Source organism: Phoca vitulina, unplaced genomic scaffold (assembly GCF_004348235.1).
Source record: "Phoca vitulina isolate PV1807 unplaced genomic scaffold, GSC_HSeal_1.0 scaffold6, whole genome shotgun sequence".
NCBI lineage: Eukaryota > Metazoa > Chordata > Mammalia > Carnivora > Phocidae > Phoca > Phoca vitulina.
The window spans coordinates 21,304,332-21,323,040 of record NW_022589709.1 but is presented as its reverse complement, the minus strand read 5'-3'; the positions used below and the strand labels follow the sequence as shown (position 1 = coordinate 21,323,040).

General features: G+C 40.6%; 1 protein-coding gene across 1 annotated transcript in view; it reads right to left on the bottom strand.

Moving 5' to 3' along the window:
- The window catches only part of EPB41L4A (erythrocyte membrane protein band 4.1 like 4A), a 243,427-nt gene that overhangs the window by 59,107 nt on the left and 165,611 nt on the right, over positions 1-18,709 (bottom strand). Inside the window, exons 11-13 of the mRNA XM_032403864.1 lie at positions 16,010-16,101; positions 14,596-14,673; positions 10,082-10,203 (exon numbers count right to left, since the gene is read on the bottom strand). Coding sequence (XP_032259755.1) covers positions 10,082-10,203; positions 14,596-14,673; positions 16,010-16,101 — 292 coding nt within the window. The remainder of the gene's footprint in view (positions 1-10,081; positions 10,204-14,595; positions 14,674-16,009; positions 16,102-18,709) is intronic.

The window sequence follows — 18,709 nt, the reverse complement described above, 5'->3', positions numbered from 1 at the left end:
CTTACTTTACCTCCTCTCCCTACACCAACCAAAATCACCCCTAAACTCTAGGAACTCCAACCATTTTTCACATTGAGACCAATAAGTAAGGAAAGCAGATTAAGAAATCAATCCCAGATATTCTCTAAGTCTGAAGAAGATGCTGACAGAGAAATCACTGTGAATCCTGAATCTGATAGTAAAACAAAGGTGTGACATCTTCAGATGCCATCTGCTTAGGAGATCTATCTCAAAACAATCTCAAGCAGTTGACAGACACCCTTGGACCTCCATCTGTAAAGAAAGAAGGGTGAAAAAAACAGAAAAATTTACCTAAATGGTTTGTAAAATCAAGGCAGGGCCTCAGGAGCTGTGACCACAAACAACTGGCAAGGTGAAAACAATTCACACTGCTGATTTCTAAAAGAACGAGTAGGTTCACAAAAGGACTAGTCTTTGGTTATATTCACACAAAAGTCAAAGGCAGAGACAACATCATGCAAAAACCTGTCCAGAAAGGCCTCTTTCTATGTGTAGCCAGCAAGACAGTACTAATTTCCAACCACGAGTTAACCAAAGAGGTAAAATCCAGATTCATCTGGTCAATTTTGACTAAAAGAATAGTTTGAAAAAGTGTATTAATGCAAAGCTTGTTGCAATCAACTTCATTCAGCTTGTCAATAAGAATTTCATTTGAACTTAAGTTTTGAAGAACCAGCTATACTTTTGTATATAAAAGCATGCAAAAACATTACATACTCCCAACGAGAAAAATGTATTTTGTGATCTGGGAAGGTATTTTTCACAAGTCTGTGAGTCTTCTGAAATGATGGTTAAATTAAAAAATACTTAAAGAAAGCTTTCCAAAACCTTTTTTCAAGTTTGGTCCTTTTAACTCTATGACAGATAAGCCAAAGAAAAGAAGAGAGACTTTTAGCAAGAAGAGGGATCTCAGGGCCCCTGGGTGGCTCAGTCCGTTAAGCGTCCGACTCTTGATTTCGGCTCAGGTCATTATCTCAGGGTTGTGAGAAGGACCCCAGTGTAAGGCTCCATGCTCAGCGGGGAGTCTGCTTTTCTCTCCTTCTGCCCCTACTCCCATGCTTGCTCTCTCTCTCTCCAAAATAAATAAATAAATCTTTAAAAAGAGGGGGGGAATAAGAGGGATCTCTAGTGTTTATGTACCCAGTTCATTTATTTTATGGATAATGAGATGAAAGATCAGAATGCTGAATGACGTGTCCCAGGTCACAGCCAAACTAGACCAGGAATTCAAATTTACTCAAATCAGGTATATCTTTTTCTTTCCTCCCACTTTACCACATAATTTCTCCATGCAGCTACTTAAATAATCAGTCAAGAGATAATCTAAGACTCTCTCAGCAGGAATTCTTCTAGTCCAGATGAAAAGAAAGCAGGAATCACAGATCTGGATCATTATCTCAGTAGATGATCTAATTCTGATTTGTTACCTTGAAGGAGGAGTGTCACAGTTACAGCTCTCTAAAACAAAGTTAACACTGTTAAATTTTCTAGAGATCCTCTCCAAAACTAGCCACATAACAGTCTTGATCAGAATGCCTTGTTTGAATTCCCTTACATGAGAATGTATACTAATTTCTTCCCTTCCTGTCTTCTGCTGACCTGGAGAGGATAAGCCAACACTCCACAATGCCCAGAGAGTGCAAGAGCTGTCAGGACACAGTCCTCTTAAGACACTTGTCAGAGTGCCCACTGACTCTCATGCAGATCCCCTCCGGGTACAGAACATGCTACACTTACGAATCACTTCCCCTCTTTGGGCCTAGTTTCCTTACCCCTGGCACAAGGCGACTGTCCTATACTTCATCTGATCCAAGGACTCTGGGTCCTATCTTGAGTTTTCCTATCTTGAGTTTTCCTCCTTTGAAACAAAGCACGCTGTGACTTAATGACCTCTAATACAATCTTCTGGATTAAAATGTACAGATATGGGGCACCTGGGTGGCTGAGTCAGTTAAGCATCGGACTCGTGATTTCATCTCACGTCATGATCTCAGGGTCATGAGATCGAGCTCCAGATTGGGGTCCATGCTTGACACGGAGTCGGCTTGAGATTCTCTGTCTCTGCCCCTCTCCCCCGCTCTTACTCTTGCTCTCAAATAAATAAATAAAATATTTTAAAAATGTACAGATATGAATGCCTTATGCCCCTTGCCTTGAAGATTTGGGTTGTATCTGTTGCGACACAGTAGAAATCCTGACATTTGAATTTTGTATGATCAATCTTGTACTGTTCTGTTACTTTCCCATAAATTATGAGGCATATTTCCTAGCAGAGTATCAGTGTCCTCATCTAAGCTTTTCAAAAACATATCTATTAGAGACTTGCATGCGCATCTGGAATCATTTTGTGAACTCAGTGCATTCATGACAATTATCTATAGAACTCTTTAAAAAGTACAACATGGTAGGGCGCCTGGGTGGCTCAGTCGTTAAGTGTCTGCCTTCAGCTCGGGTCATGATTCCAGGGTCCTGGGATCAAGCCCTGCATCGGGCTCCCTGCGCGGCGGGAAGCCTGCTTCTCCCTCTCCCTCTGCCCCTGCTTGTGTTCCCTCTCTCGCTGTGTCTCTCTCTGTCGAATAAATAAATAAAATCTTTAAAAAAAAAAAAAAGTACAACATGGTAAAAAAGGCAAATGCTATTAAAGAATATATAGTAAAAAACCTGTCTCCCACTCCTGATCCCCAGGCTTTCAGAAACCCTTTCCAGAGCCACTACTGTTACTAGTTTCTCATGTATCCTGTGTGCAAGTATATACGTATGCACAGCCCCCATCCCTGATTTTTGTTTTTAATTTTATATAATGGGAGCGTATTACATGCTGCTGCTCCCCTCCCCCACTTTTTTTCCTCGCTTATACAATGTCCTGGAGATCACTCCATATTAGCAAAATGTATCATCTTTTTGCTCTTCCTCTCTAAAATGACCTGGGTTCAAATTCCAGGTCTGGGGCCCAAGTCCCAGTCTCTGTCTTGTCACCTGCACATTTTGAGTTACAGCATCTTCTAAAAGAAATGAGTGTGATACTATCTGTAGGGTACCTAGTACAGTACCAGGCATGCAGTGACGCTGAATGATTGCTGCTCATGAACATTCCTCTCCCTGCGGAGCTCCTCAGGGAACGTGGCCTTTCACGGAAGATGATGTGAGACTGCAGAATCAGACCGACACAAATTCAAACCCTGCCCTCAAATTTCTTGTAAAAGGGACATGGCATTTCTGAGAGAGACATGTATTCTTTTATTAGGCCAGTTCTCTACTAATGGATATTTAGGTAGTTTCCAATCTCTGTAATGACAAACACAACAATAGGCCCGCTCATATTGTATAAGTAAAGTAGCTGATCTAATAACATACTGAGGTTGGGACTTAACTTGCAAAATCCCGGATCCAGAGTCCCAGCTTCTCTTTATTCCTCATTCAACAACTCTGCTTTCCTCTCTGAACACTTTCCTCTTTGCCCTTTGTCATCAGTTTCCATTGTCTGCTTGACATGAAAAATGCATGTGGGTAGGCCTAGCAACTACTAATTACTTCAAATAGGAGAAACCACCTTTACACAGAAGATGAAATGATTATCTGAATTCTAAAACTATCATACAATCTTATCATTATTATGAATTCATTGTAAGGAATTTGTTCCCATAATGGCCATGGAATCACCCAACGGGGCTAGAGAGTGCTCAGCATGGGGTAGAGGATAAAAATCAGAGAAGAAAATTGGCTACTCTGAGAAGAAGGACCACCATTAGCAAGACAAGCCCCAACTCTGGGCTACTAATACTGCCGCATGGACATGGGCTGAACCTGGATTTATCGGAGGTAGCTTACTGGATCACCCTGCCCCAGTCTGACATCGATTTCTACTCACATAGCTTGCCTTTCATCGGCTTTACAAAACCTTTCAAAATATATTTCTGATTGCCACAAGCCAAGTTGGGCTTCTGCTGACGTCACATCTCACACAATGTGCCAATCACAGTAAGTACTCATGAATGATTATTTTCTTGACATTACTATTTCTCAACAGCCCAGAACTATATATGGCATCATCTGAAGCTGTACTTGACTATTAAAGCATTTTTCTGTCTCTCCTGCTTTGGGTTGCACCCACTTCAGATCACCAATGGATGCTGGTTAGCTCCCCACGTGTGAATCATTTGCTACAGGGTCTAGAGCTGTATGGCACCATCGTCCCCTGCTGTGGCCAACTGACCTACTAACAGAAAAGTGCCTGAGCTGGGAGTCATGCAGTGTTGAATCTGCTCTAGTGATGTTCACAGGGGATGCTTGAGAAGCCCACAGTGAACCCCAGGAGCAGGTGGATCAGCCATTCACACCAGCTGTTAATCCGGATTCCGAAGAGGCAGCCCTCCCACCACATCTGGACCTCAGGGAGGTTCCACCTTAACACACAAGAGACTTCCTTTAAAATGAAATTGTCAGTATTCAAAATTCTGGACACTTTGCATAAATATCCAAATTGTATTCTTCCCTTAAAACACTGGAAGTTTTGGCAACACTGAGTCCGCTCTCTTGCAGAGAAACAAGGGGCTTGGCTTGAGCAGCAGCTGTCTGCTTGCGGACCAGCACAAACCAACATCACTCAGAAGTCATTTTCATCAGGCCCCGGGGAATTGTGTTTGCAGTGTTTTCCACAGATGCTGAGTGGGAATGCCAACATGTCAGCGGATCCTACTTTTCAGTTGTTCGAAGACTACACTGCAACTACTTATTTCTCTGTTCATCACTGGGGTACGGTTAAGAACCTAAAATGCTGCCTCAGACAATCATAGCATTGTTTATCCGTTGCAAATGGCTCCACCCCATACTTTGCTTCCAGCTAATTATGGATGATAGCCAAACACGCTGTCTACACTGCCTACTTAGAACAGATTCTCTTCTGACAGGAAGCCACCTATGTGAATTGCCAAGGCCTTGTCAGAGAAAGGGCTGTACAAATATGCACTTTGCCTTCCTGCCCTCTCGCCTCCTGCTTTACCCCCAAGCTCCGTCTGAGGCCAGGTAGATTTGCAGGAATGCTCTGGCTGCCCGCCCTGGAGCTGCACCCCTCTGGGTGGGGCCCAGGCAGGCTGGCTGCAGGGCTCTGACTCTGGAATGCGCTTCCTCCTAGAGGTGCCAAGGCCTAATCTGTGTGGATTCTAAACACAATGGATTTTTTGCTACCAGGGAATTTATTATTCATGATTGAGAGGTAAAAAAAAGGTGTTTTAAATTTGTAGACAACTGAGATGTAAGGGGAATAGTCGCTAAGTTAGACTGAATTACTTTAAGAAATAAAAGAATGTCTCCTACAGTAAAAAATCATGCACGACCAAGGTTATAAACTAACAAAAAACAAAGGCCTCCTATCACAACTTGGTTTTTATTACATATAAATGTTAAATGAGGTGAGAATTTATGCCTATAACTCCTGAAACTGTAGTTCTAAAATGTTGTTTTAGGGAAAGTATCAGCAGAATTTAATCTATGAAAATTAATAGCTGGCCTGTTTAGAGTTAAAAAAAAAAAAATCTATCTTCTATCTAAACCGTAACTCCATTTTTGCCAAATACAGTACAATCGAATTAACTTTTTCTGTCTTAATATCAGCGTTCTGCCGCTTTGTCAAAAATTTTAAATGAAAATTTAAGTTAATTGTGGCAGCATCATTTAGTAAAGTAACATTTTTGTTCCCTTTGGTCAGTAAGAAGTAATTTTTAAAAAAACAAGAGCTACTGTTCTTTCCTGCCCAGCCACCCATGAATGAGTCTCAGGAACAGGGAGCTTCTAAGGAAGGGGGCTGTCGGAGCTGGGAGTGTGGGAGGAAGGGACAGGGCTGAAGGAACCGCCTATAGGGGCAGAGAAGGAAACAGAGGCCAGAGGGCCTCAGCGACCTAGTGACCCGCAGGCCACTCCCTCAAGCATCCCTCCCTTCCCCCAGGCAGCGGAACCTTCAAGGGGGACTGGCAGAGGCGTCCTAGGCAGGCTTGACCCTAAGCACAGCGGGCTCTTAGGCTCACCAGAGACCCCTCCCTCTCACACACGTCCCAGCCCAGCTTCACAGAAAACTGCCCACCCTCTTGGGGCCTGGAGGGCTGGGACAAGGAGTGCAGCGGTGACTAACGTAGGTGAAGACAAGAGGACCCTCTTCAAATATTCTGCTCTAAGTCTGAACCCCACCATGACCTTAGGAGTAGGGCATGGGTCGGACTGGGTCACCACCAGCTGGGTTCAACTGAGGCTCAAAGCCGAGTACATTTGAATTAGAGGAAAAAGAAAATATCAGATTTGAAAAAGCAGAACAACATTAATCCCAGCCTCCACCACATCCTCCGTATGTGTGCGACAGCAGCTGTTAACACCTCATCATTGGCATTTGCTAAGTGGTCCTTCCCGACCCAGGACAGTCACACTGTCCAAGGAGGGTCACCTCTCGATCCCAGAACACATCAGGGTTTTGTGGAACCCAGGCTTGACAAGTCACGCTAAAAGTAATTCCAAATCAAAGCAAAATGTGTACACGGCAAAGTCTTAGTTTCTAAACACAGCATTGTTTAATCCTTTTTAGATTAAAAATTATGAAAATACACTACTGTTTAAAATATATATAATAAATTAGCATGAATGCTTAAAGCTATCACTACAAGGAGATTCACTTTATATTTATAGTCTTCAAAATTTCAAGCAGCTTAAACATCCAAGAACTAAACACTGGTTGAATAAGCTATGTCATGTCTATACATCTGTGTGGCAGAAAATTATATAGATCTTAAAATAGTGCTAAGAACTGGGGCGCCTAGGTGGCTCAGTCGGTTAAGCGTCTGCCTTCGGCTCAGGTCGTGATCCCAGGGTCCTGGGATGGAGCCCCGCATCGGGCTCCCTGCTCAGCGGGGAGTCTGCTTCTCCCTCTCCCTCTGCCTGCTGCTCCCCCTGCTTGTGTTCTCTGTCAAATAAATAAATAAAATGTTTAAAAAAATAGTGCTAAGAACATTTCAAAACTTATTAGAACATATCTATGATATATCTATGATATATTATTAAATAAGTAAAGTGGATTGTAAAAGAATACTATATTGCTTTTGCAGAAAAGATATACAAACAACCCGAAGGCTATATAATAAAGTGTTAAGTACTAGGAGAATGGAATTGAAGATGAAAGATTTTTTTGTTTTGGAAGGAAAGGTTCTAAGTTTCCTAACTTTTCTTAAAACAAGCGTGTATGTATGTACATATGTATTTTTATGTAAACTCTACACCCAACATGGGTTGGACCCTGAGATCAAGAGTTGCACACTCTACCAACTGAGCCAGCCAGGCTTTTATGATAATAAATGCATAATGTGCTGCACTTTTTTTTTTTTTTTAAAGTAAGCTCCATGTCCAGTGTGGAGCCCAATTTGGGGCCTAAACTCACTACCCTGAGATCAAGACCCCAGCTGAAATCAAGAGTCAGAGGCTCAACAGACTGAGCCACCCAGGTGCCCCATAATGTGCTGCATTTTAAAAAGATTTCCCAGACGCTGAGAGGCTGTCTTTGAAAAACCTGGGTGGTACATTAGCCACACCCTCATCCCCTACCGGAGAGAGCGTGCTTTACTACAACACAAGATGAGTGGAGAGTGGGGGGGAGGGGGGATATGAGGGTTCAATACCATCCCCTGGGGTGTTCTCTGCATAAGGTAAGAGAAAAACAAAAACATGGGGCACCTAGGTGGCACAGTGGGTTAAATGCCAACTTCTTGATTTCAGCTCAGGTCGTGATCTCAGGGTCATGAGATGGAGCCATGGGTCAGGCTCTGCACTCAGCATGGAATCTGCTTGGGATTCTCTCTCCCTCTCCCTCTCTCCCTCCTGCTTGTGCTCTCTCTCCCTGTCTCAAATAAATAAATGAATAAATCTATCTTAAAAGAGAGAGAGAGAGAGAAAACCAAAAATTCCTGTCCGTAAATTAATCAGCTTCTAGAATTTGGGAGTCCAAGGAGAGCCACACACCCACACATACAGAAAGTATTACAGAGGCAGGTATCTTTATAAGAGCACATTTGAAGAAAAGGAGCTGAGTAGGTTTGTATAAAAAGCATGTGTGGAATCCCACATCTCGAATAGGATGAAATGTTGATTTGAAGGAAGGAATGCTTTTGATATATTCAGTTGGTCTCGATAATTTCATGAGGCATGGCAATTCAGAAACAGCACAGGATTTGAAAGTTCAATTATTAATTACACCACACTGTATTTGATCCAAGTGGGACTTAAGATTGCTCATATACAAAGATAAATACAAAAAATTAAGATAAAGATATTAAATATTAAGGCTAGAATTTTTATCATAAGCCACCTATTTAGTATATAATCTTGGACAAATTACCTTTTAAAATCTTAGTTTCCTCATCAGCCAAACAGGGATAATGATAATACTTATGTGACAAAGTAACCTATTGCAAATCGTGTCTTATTTTTGCCACTACAGAACCAACAGAAAGAATTTAATTTCCTCCCAGCTCAGTGAGAGGGAGGGACCTACAGTCAGATCTAATTTGACTTCGAAACAGTAAGGCAGGTGACATTCTCACAGCCAGGAGCAGTAGAGCAAAATACTTTCCTCCTAGGCTTGGCATAAGGATTCAGTGAAACAATGGATGTCATAATGCGATGTCAATTGTCATGCAATGTTCAGATAGAAATTGTTATTAAAAATTCCACTCATTTCCCATAATACGATAAAAACAAAAACCAGGAGACCTAGGTTCTTATCCCAGTCCCCCCTCTGTCTAGCTGCTGGAATCATGTCTTCCTCATCTGTAAAATGGGAACATACTCTTTGCTCTGCCCTATCTCACAGGTTATTGTGGGCTCAAGTGAGACAGTATATGAGAAAGTCCAGGGGCGCCTGGGTGACACAGTCAGTTAAGTGTCTCTTGGTTTCAGCTCAGGTCATGATCTCAGGGTAGTGAGATCGAGCCCCACGTCAGGCTCTGTGCTGGGCGTGGAGTCTGCTCGTCCCTCTTCCTCTACTCCACACCCCCTCCTGCTCTCTTGCTCTCTCTCATAAATAAAATCTTTAAAAAAGTCCACGGAACGTGTTAGATAAGGGTGATCTATAAGTAAGCCATAAATCAAACTCAGTAATGTATAATGTCACTTTACAGTACAATTCTATGAGTTCTGAACATGGAACATGGATTAAAACTGATTAGCTGGCTTTATTACAGAAGTAGTCTTCATTTAAAACAAAAAACCTGAGCAACCCAGATGTCCATCAATAGTAGAATGGATAAAGAAATGATCATAACATGGAATACTCACAGCAAGAAAAATGAATGCACTTTAGTATACACTACATAATAGCATTGATAGAGAGAAGCAAAACACAAACAATACACATCATGATTCATTCATATAATGTTACAAATAGGCAAAATAAACTTGTTTGTTCAGGGAAGGCTGCACAGTATTAAAATTATAACAAAAATTAAGGAAATAATTACCACAAAGTCAGATGGGGATTTTCTCTGGTTGGGGAGGGAGGAGATAGTGAAGATATCATCAGGCCAATAGGAAGGACTTTGGGGCTGTAGGCTCTGTTAAATTTTCTGTGTGTATGTACAAGTGTATATATATATATATATATATATATATATATTCATGTATGTATGTACACTGTAGTCACTTTTCTACACATATATTTCACAATAAATGACCAATAACAAAAATTCAACTAAATTCTGTACAGATTAAGTTATGTCAATAGTGTTCCTTTTTTTTGTTTTGTTTTAAGAACTTTTGCTAAGAGTTTCAGTTCTAATCTCAGATACATGAAACTAAGAGATTACTCAGTTGGGATTTTATTCAAAAAGAAAATATAATCATTAAGCAGGTTATGGTGATTCAAGCTGACTACTGGTCTACTTATTAGTAATTTCTAATTGCTTGGACATTTTCAGGGCCAAATTAAACATTCTACTGTTACCAATAAAAGAAAACTACATGGCTATCACCACCTGGGCATATCTCACACCACCACCCTAAAAGGAAATGCAAAGTTACATCAGTGACTTACCAGCTGGCTGTGTTTGTGCTATTCTCTTTGGGTAAGTCTTGCTTCGACTTCTTGCCACATTCTGATCTGGCCGAGGAAGCTGAATAGAAAGATCTCGACTCATTTGCAATGCTGTCCTGCCACTTGGAAGTGCAACATTTTGGTTAGCACAGATAAAACCACACAGTCACAAAATTAAACCACGGCTCACTCAGAATATCTACAATGTATGGAGAGGGAAAAAAAGCAAAGACTCACGCAGGCCATGAGTATATAAGGGTTTTCAATGGGTTCTCATTGCAATATTAACCAAGGGCTAATAGGAGAGTCTTAGGTTAGACAGAAGGATGATCTATCAGAGGGAGAAACAGGGAGAAATGTATTAAAGGAGTTAGGTTTAGATTTAAGTAGAATGATGAGCTAGAAATAGAGGATGCTGATGGTCTTCCAGCTCTACAACTAAATAGTAAATTACATTAGGCTAAAGTAAACAATAGCAATGAATCTACATGAATCAACAGGTCTCTGGGTTGTACTTACACAGCAAGTTGCAAAGCATACCTCCCCCACAGGACCACTTGGTATGATTTTACCCTGAACCCTGCTGTGGCACAATCCACCGTTTATTATGCTCACCTCACCTGTACCAGATCAAGTGCCCAGAAAGATTTAGAGCTAGCCTAAAAGCCCACGCAAAGTGCTGCTTCTCTAAAGAGTCTGAGAATGCAAGGAGGTGTGCTCTCCTTGGGAATGGACTTTCAAGTAATCTTCCTGAGCAATTGTGCAATTCTGTTTGCTGGATTTCAGTGAACATTCACCTTACTGAAAAATTATTCCACAGCTGCTGAATTTGAGCGAATGAATGACCCTGACTTCCACAGGAAAATATCATTCAGGTACAGGAAAAATGCATTTCTGTATGTTTGGTTTGATTCATCACAAAAAGAGCCATGTATGGGAGGAAAAAGGACTTTTAATGGCTCAAATCTTATTCCTCCTACATTTACAGGATAAATATTAATAAATCTCTCCCCAAAAGAGATAAGACTCATAAAGCAAAATTCACCTCCTACGTGCTTCTGTGAAAGTTTCCCCTAGTGACTACCCCAATTACCTTTATTAGAAATAAAAAGATGCTTGAAATACTCATAAAAGTGACTCCTCATCAGGCAAACTGGGGATACCAGTTGGTATGAGCTACCATGGGAATTTAGATGGCAGGTTCTATCCGTGAGCATGCTTCGTGTTCAATAGTTCACGGGAACCAGGCAGAAGGGAGGGGAGAAAACCTGTGACAGATTTTCTTTCACTTGAAATCTAACTTTTTTTTTTTTTTAAGGTAGCATATAAGGTACCACAAGTAGCAACATCTCTCTCCTGAAAAGCTAAAAAAAAAAAAAAAAAAATTCCATATGAAGAGCAAAATTCCATTATTATAAATGGTTTGATGAATAAAGATAAGAGCTACTTACAACAGACTTTCTCTGTTATCAGAAAGATTTGGGTACTGTGTATCTCACTGCAGAGAGGAAGAAATATTTGCCCTAAAAATATAACCCAATATGTGGGTCACAGTGGCATTTTATAATGAGATTTTACTTTATCATTCAATTTTTCCTCATGGTTTCTCTCTCAGGAATAGAGGAGAAATAAGAAAATCATATTACAAGATTAATAAAACTATGGTCCAGAAACATAAACTGATCTGCCCCAGCATGTACAGGGCTCCTGACCAGAGCAAGCCTTCTGACCTCCAGATGGTTGTGGCCCAGCCTGGTGGCACGGGACAGAGGGCAGAACATGGAGCTGTCGGGTTTGAAGTGACAAGCCCTGCTAAAAACAAAGCTCTGCTACCATTGTGTGGTCTTCAGCAGATTATTTTTAAAATCTCCCAGAGCCTCATTTTCCTCATTGAAAATATATTTCTACTTATGCAGTCTCTTTCCGAGCAGAAATATTCTTGTACAGTATTCTTACTACTTCCTTGTAGCAGAAAGTATGTGATGAAAATAGAGATTTACGGTGTAAAGTGTGAGAGTTCCTATACATGTCTGGTGGCTCTCCGTAGTGACAGGAAAGAGCTTTTTCCCCCCATAGTCACCCACTTCCCTGCCACCTCACACTCCGGCGCACGTACTCTGCTAGGGAGGGCACAACTGGCAATCAGCGGGGTAAGGGGGAGGGAACAAGTGTAACAAGTGTAAAGACACCTGGGTTCAAATCCCAGCCTTGCCACTTATTGGTTCAAGGTCTTTAGTTCAGTTACTTTATTTGGGGCGGGGGGTGGGGGGTGGTGGTGCTCAAATTTCTCATCTGTATAAATGAGGATACGACGCCTCCCTTGGCAGGTCATTGCACAGATTAAATAAAGTAACACATTTAAAGCACCTGACAGAAAAGAGGTCCTTGTGAGAGTGTGGTCTCTCCCACACTTCAAGAAATGTGGGAAGCCCATGTGATTTCAGTCCTATAAGAAGGTCACCTGGGTCCCCAGGGGGATTTCTCAGGCCTAATTCTCACTTCTGGAGGATAAAGTCTATACAACTCATTCATTCATTCTAACCCGGAGTCACCTACATACTTAACAGGTGAAGGCAAAGTTAGTTTTTGAGGAGCTCAAAGAAGGAGCACTCAGTGTATAACAAAATATTTCATCAGTACCTATTTCAAATTATTGCTATCTGATAATAAAACAACAACAAAAGGATTAGATTTCGGATTTCAACTCAGTTTACCCACAAATTTTGAATTTTTGAAAGGACTGGCAGTCACAGATCACCAGAAATATTGAATTTTTTCCTTCATAAGAATTCATTTTTCTAAAAGGTGTTGGAATCTTCTTGGTATTCCGCAAGCCCCAAGATGCAGGAAAGAGTATAAAGGTTAGAACTCTGTCTTCCTCCATTACACACACACCACTAAAAATACATCCACAATTATACACACAGAACACGCAGACACCCACATTCACACACCACAGCCACTTGTCATGCTGTTCTTTATCCCTGATGCTCTGAAGGCCTGCCGGGTAGAGGAGGGGGCTGCCCGTGTTTCCAGTGCTCTGCTTTTATTCTACGGTTTCTCCAGAATGTTTCAAGAAAGGAGTAAGCATATGATGTTTGTTAAAGGCTGGTTGCTTTTCCTCTTTCGACAATTAACAGTCCACAGGCTGGCAACCACCCAGCAGTCAGAGACCCACCTCTGTGTGAGCCTAGCTCTGGGCAGTGGGCTGAAACATCTTTCTTCCAGGGATGGTGTAATGTTAATGCTTCCTACATACAGACATGGAGATTTGGGTTTCATTAAGACTTACTAGGGAGTTAATACCATCCACAAAATGAGAACAGATTTAGCAGACCTTCCAATTCTACAAAGGTTACCTTTAATTACTTTCTCGGAAGAAATGATATTTAATATGCAAAATCCAGTAACTTTCTAATAATAATTCCCAGTAGCCACAACATTTGCATTTCAATAAATTTGAGAAATCAGGTATGGGTAAATCTGTGGAAACCAACTACAGCATATGTTAAACAGCATAATTACAATTTTAATAGCATGAACACTGACAGATGCCTTTTCACTAGCTTCATTTCAGTGACAAGGAGATAGATTTACACATTCTCTTGATAACCCTAAAAATGTTTTATGCCCCAACTGGAAAAACAGCCCAAATACTGACTATCAGTTCTTCTCAATATAAAAATTTCCACTCTTCGGGTTACCTTGAAGAGTGACTTGGCCTCTCTGAACCTTAGTTTCCTCACATATTAAGGAGGATAATGTTAAGAAGACTGCAATGATTCAAAGAAGCAATGAATGGAAACCATTTAGCACAACACACGGCACTTAATTACTGCTCAGTAAAGTTTAGATATAATTACAGCATTACTACATGTAGGTTTTATGCAGTAGGGAACACGATTTGATCCACAGTATAAGGTACACATTGTGTTACAATAGGGGATCAACTGAATGTCCTAAGAACACCATTCAACTACAATTCAGGATATCTACTTTGTTTCATAATCACAACATAATTAAAAATAAAGTGATAATTGTATTGAAATGAGTATCTGAAGATAATAAGCTCTACTACATTCTAAAAGCCCTAAGCTTAAACCTGAAAGGCTGCTTTTTTTGTTTTTTGTTTTTTGTTTTTTGTTTTCTAGAGATAGGGGAGACAGAGAAAGACAGAGGAGAGTGGGGAAGGGGGAGAGGGAGAGGGAGAAGAAGAATCCCAATCAGGCTCCACACCCAGTGTGGAGCCCAAAGAGGGGCTCGATCTCAAGACCCTGAGATCATGACCTGAGCTGAAATCAAGAGTTAGGATGCTTAAGCGACTGTACCACCCAGGCGCCCCATCAAGAAAGTTAATAAACTGTTACACTTTTGAAAGTCATGGGCACTGTAGAAAAATTAATAAAAGATTTAAGTCATAAACTTTAATGTGCATGTATGTGGACAACTGACCTCAATATTTATTTATTCATACACACACACACACCCTTCCCCAGGGAAAAAATGCCATTTACCTATACCGGTGCTTAGAACTCATGGATCCAAACTTGCTGAGTTTTCTTGACAATGAATTTGATTCATTTTCTGGCATTCTAATAAATTTTTAGAAGAAAATTAGACAAGGATTCATAAATACTTACACAACACTTGAGCAAAAGCTAGGTAGAAAATATAGTGCAACACTGTTTCACAGCTAGTCGAAACATTTTATTTATTCTACATGTTGGCAGGAGATAATTATCAGTTATTTTAAGCTAAAATTTGAAATACAACCACTCTCTCGGATTTTACATAGATCAAATACTTTCTCTACTTAAGAATTTTATCACAAAAGAAAAAAAAAAAAGGATTTTGTCACTATGTTGATTGACCCATGCCATGGTTTTCATGGCAGATCTGATGTGGTGTTTCACTGTTCTTTGTATTTCGGGACTTCCCATTCCTGGGTACCTTCAACAGACACCTTCCATGTGGAGCTCCTTGGCCCAGGCCCCACTGGCCTACTGGCGATGTCTCAGACCCGCTGGGCCACATCCCTCACCTAATATAAACTCTATGAAGGACACTGGTCACTGTATAAGAATACTTCTCCAACATCATGCTATTTGGGAGAAGTGTTCCATCCACATCAAATAGGAATTAGGGGAAGAATTAATCTAGCTTAAATTTAAAAGCAAAAAATAAAGCTTAATATGTTACCTGATAGGATATGGTTTTATCTTTACACCATAAGGATGTGAAACAAGAAGTGTTGCCACAATCCAAGGGTCTATTCTTTATCCTCATTTCACTTGACCTCCGAGGAGCATGCAATGCAGCTGCCAGCTTCTTATTCACCAGGACATTTTCCTCCCTAGTTCCCACTTTTTCCATACACTTTACTGGCTACTGGCTACTCCTTCTTATACTCCTTCATTGGTTCTTACCGCCCTCTAAATGCTGGGAGGATCCCACAGCTCAGTCCTCGGCTATCTGCTTCTCTTTCCTCACTTTTGCCACAGATGACCTCATCCAGTCCTCTTTGCCTTAATTACCCAGTAAGTTTACATGGCCAGCCTTGGTCTTTCCAAGACGCCTTGTATACCCAACCACCTACTCCACATCTCTACTTAGATGGCTAACAAGCATTTCATATTTAGTATGTCCTCAGAACATTTAATTTCCACCAATACCAAAGCTTCACTCTTTATATATACAAAAGTCCTTGACCCTTTCTTGTAGTAGGAAAGAAGAAGGTATCTGTGTGTGTGTGTATGTGTGTGTGTTTGTGTGTGTGTTAATATGATCCAGAAAATTAGGTGGCTGAAAAAAATTAACAGAAGAGAAACACTTCTAAATTTCTACTGTAGACAGAAAACAATTATTGTTATAAAAACAAATCAATTTTCATTTATTAGAACAATGCATAAAACTTTCACATTAACATACCTAAAAAATGTATGATGTTCTACACTGCACTTCCAAAGATGCTTGCAAGCAGTCTTACTTCGAGCTTCAAAAAAGAATGAGGTTTCATTGCACTAAGAGAAAAAAGAGAGAGAACATGAATTACTGACCATAATGTTCTTCAGATGACAGCCACATTCTAGTTACCAAAAATTCAAGTAAGCAGAGAAATTATTAACACATAAAACAAAAACCAATTATCTCCTGGTAACGATTTTTGGAATGTTGCCTTAAAACCACCTTCAATAATTAAAATTACAAAATGTAAGTTCCATGTAAATCTTAGTGGCATCACCTTTATCACCTGCTTCTGTGTCACCCCATGACCACGGATAATCAGGGGCATGGCATGGAAGGACTGTAAACATTTCTATCATAAATGGGCACCCAAACAGGACAACACCAACTGTGTGGAAATCAACTCCCAATAAAAAGGAGATGCCCATAAATCCAGTTCTTAACTGGATTATTTTTAAGGACTATACAGGCCCCATCTAAAATGATGACTAAAGAATCTCAAGCGGGGCCCATGCGAGGAGCGACCACCACAGCAGTGTCATCCAAGCACATCCAAATCATGTCTCTGAGCTTCTGCATTCTGCACCCAGTTACTGGGTGAAATAAATGATGTGACAAAATAAATAAATAAATAAATGATATGACAGATGTAAAGTACACAATAGGTACACATTAAATTTCAACTATTATTTTAATCCTGTGGATACTTACCTACATTTAATAGATAAGAAGTCATTCTACTTGTGCAGAAGATACTTTTTTTTTTTTTTTTAAGTGACTGAATAGGAAACCAAGCAAAATACAACAGGAGTACTCAAATAATAAACTACAAGTTCAGTGAAGTTCTGTTATTGCTTTTTATCTAAGACAAAATTAGCAAACTCAAGTCTCAAATGCAGAAATGCCCCTGGAATGAGGTTTCTATGGACGTATAAACACAAAACTGGCAATGCGGAGGAGTAATTGAAAGGATCCTCCCCACCTTTTAATAAAGACAGAACATTTATATGCATGAAATTTCTTCCAAGTCCATCTGGAATGAGGCTGCCCAGTTTAGAAGTTTATTTATAAGATGAAAGGGTATGATGACAACAGAGCCAATATATGCATGTTACGGCAAGGCCAACTGTAATTCCAAAACCTTGTGAAGTGGAGGAAGGAACTTAAGACAACTCCCAGGTTTCTGTCGTGGGGAATGCTACCTAATAAAATACAGCAAGTAGAAAAAATTGGGGATTTGGATGGTGAGAGAATGGATAGCAAGCTCAGGCGATTTTGATTTTGAGGTGCCCGTGGAATGGGGAACTAAACACCCCGAGGGGGCCAGGAAACCTGCAGCACTGAGCTGAAGACAGGCCATCCCTGCTGACACAGATGATTTCACCCGAGAGCGTAACAGAGATTGTTCAGGGAGACAGAATGAAGCGGGGGAAGATAAAATCACAGCCAGGATGCTTGTGAAGATGGAGTGAGAGGGGTCAAAATGGACCAGGAGGCAATGATGTCCCAGAGGCTGGGAGGAGAGCACAAGTCTCAAGGGACCCGGAAAGGTCAAACGGGGTTTGAAAGGAGGTGACTGCATTTCACGGTAAGAAATCTTCAGTGCCTTGCATGAAAGGGGGAGAAATTACAAAATTAGAGATAAGGGAGAAAAGTCAATGAATTCAGAAAGGGTTTTCCTCAAAAGCAAAAGAAATGGGGGGAGGGGGTACCTAGGAAATGACAGAAGATCCTTGGGGGCAGGGTGGGGAACCAAACATCCTGCCAGGCGAGAAAAATGCTTAGAGGGGAGGGTTTTTTCCTTTTCCTTTTCTTTCTTTAATATAAAATATACATACATGGTACAGATGCCAAAAGTTACCAAAATGGACACACACGGATAACTAAAATCTCCCTCCCACCACTGTTCTAATCCCCTTCCCCAGACACAACCACTATTAAGAGTTTTTTTTTCTTTATATATATATGTATATGTATATATGTGTGTGTGTGTGTGTGTGTGTATGTACGTATATGTTTTTCAGGTCACTGGATTATCCAAAAATATGATGCACAGGTCGTTTATTTTAAAATGATTTTGCTTGTGATTGCATTGTATCAGGATAAATGATCAAGATAAAGCGAGTACAGGACAGGCTGTCCCCTCCCCCCTGCCACCACCTATCTCGGTATCTACACCCCACCTTCTTGTGCCTTTCAACAACTAGAGCACCCCGTGGGCCAGGACCTACTGGACATTATCACCAACAAGAAATGGTGGCTGGGAAAGACTACTCTGTGACACTGATACTTGTACTAAAATTTTAGCAAATAAGGTGGGATTTGCATACCCAAAAACAAATTTTCAGAAAGTTATTTAATGGCATATAATCTAGATTTCTAAAAATGGAGGAGAAACAAAAAGCATTCAATCTTAAAAATAAAGTAAATCCCCTCGAACTTTTCTTGAGCTGGTTTTCATTTTATTCTTCACATAAGCGTCTATATTCCTTTTCTTTTTAAATAGAGACCCAGCCACAGGATATCCAATATATTTTTTTTTAACTACCATCACTTCATGAAAGGAGAAAAGGTATTTAAGAGTCCAACCAGAATTGGGTTTTCTCAAGTTTCCTTGGGTACAAATATATTAAAGGAACAAAAGAGGTTCCCACAGGCCTCCCA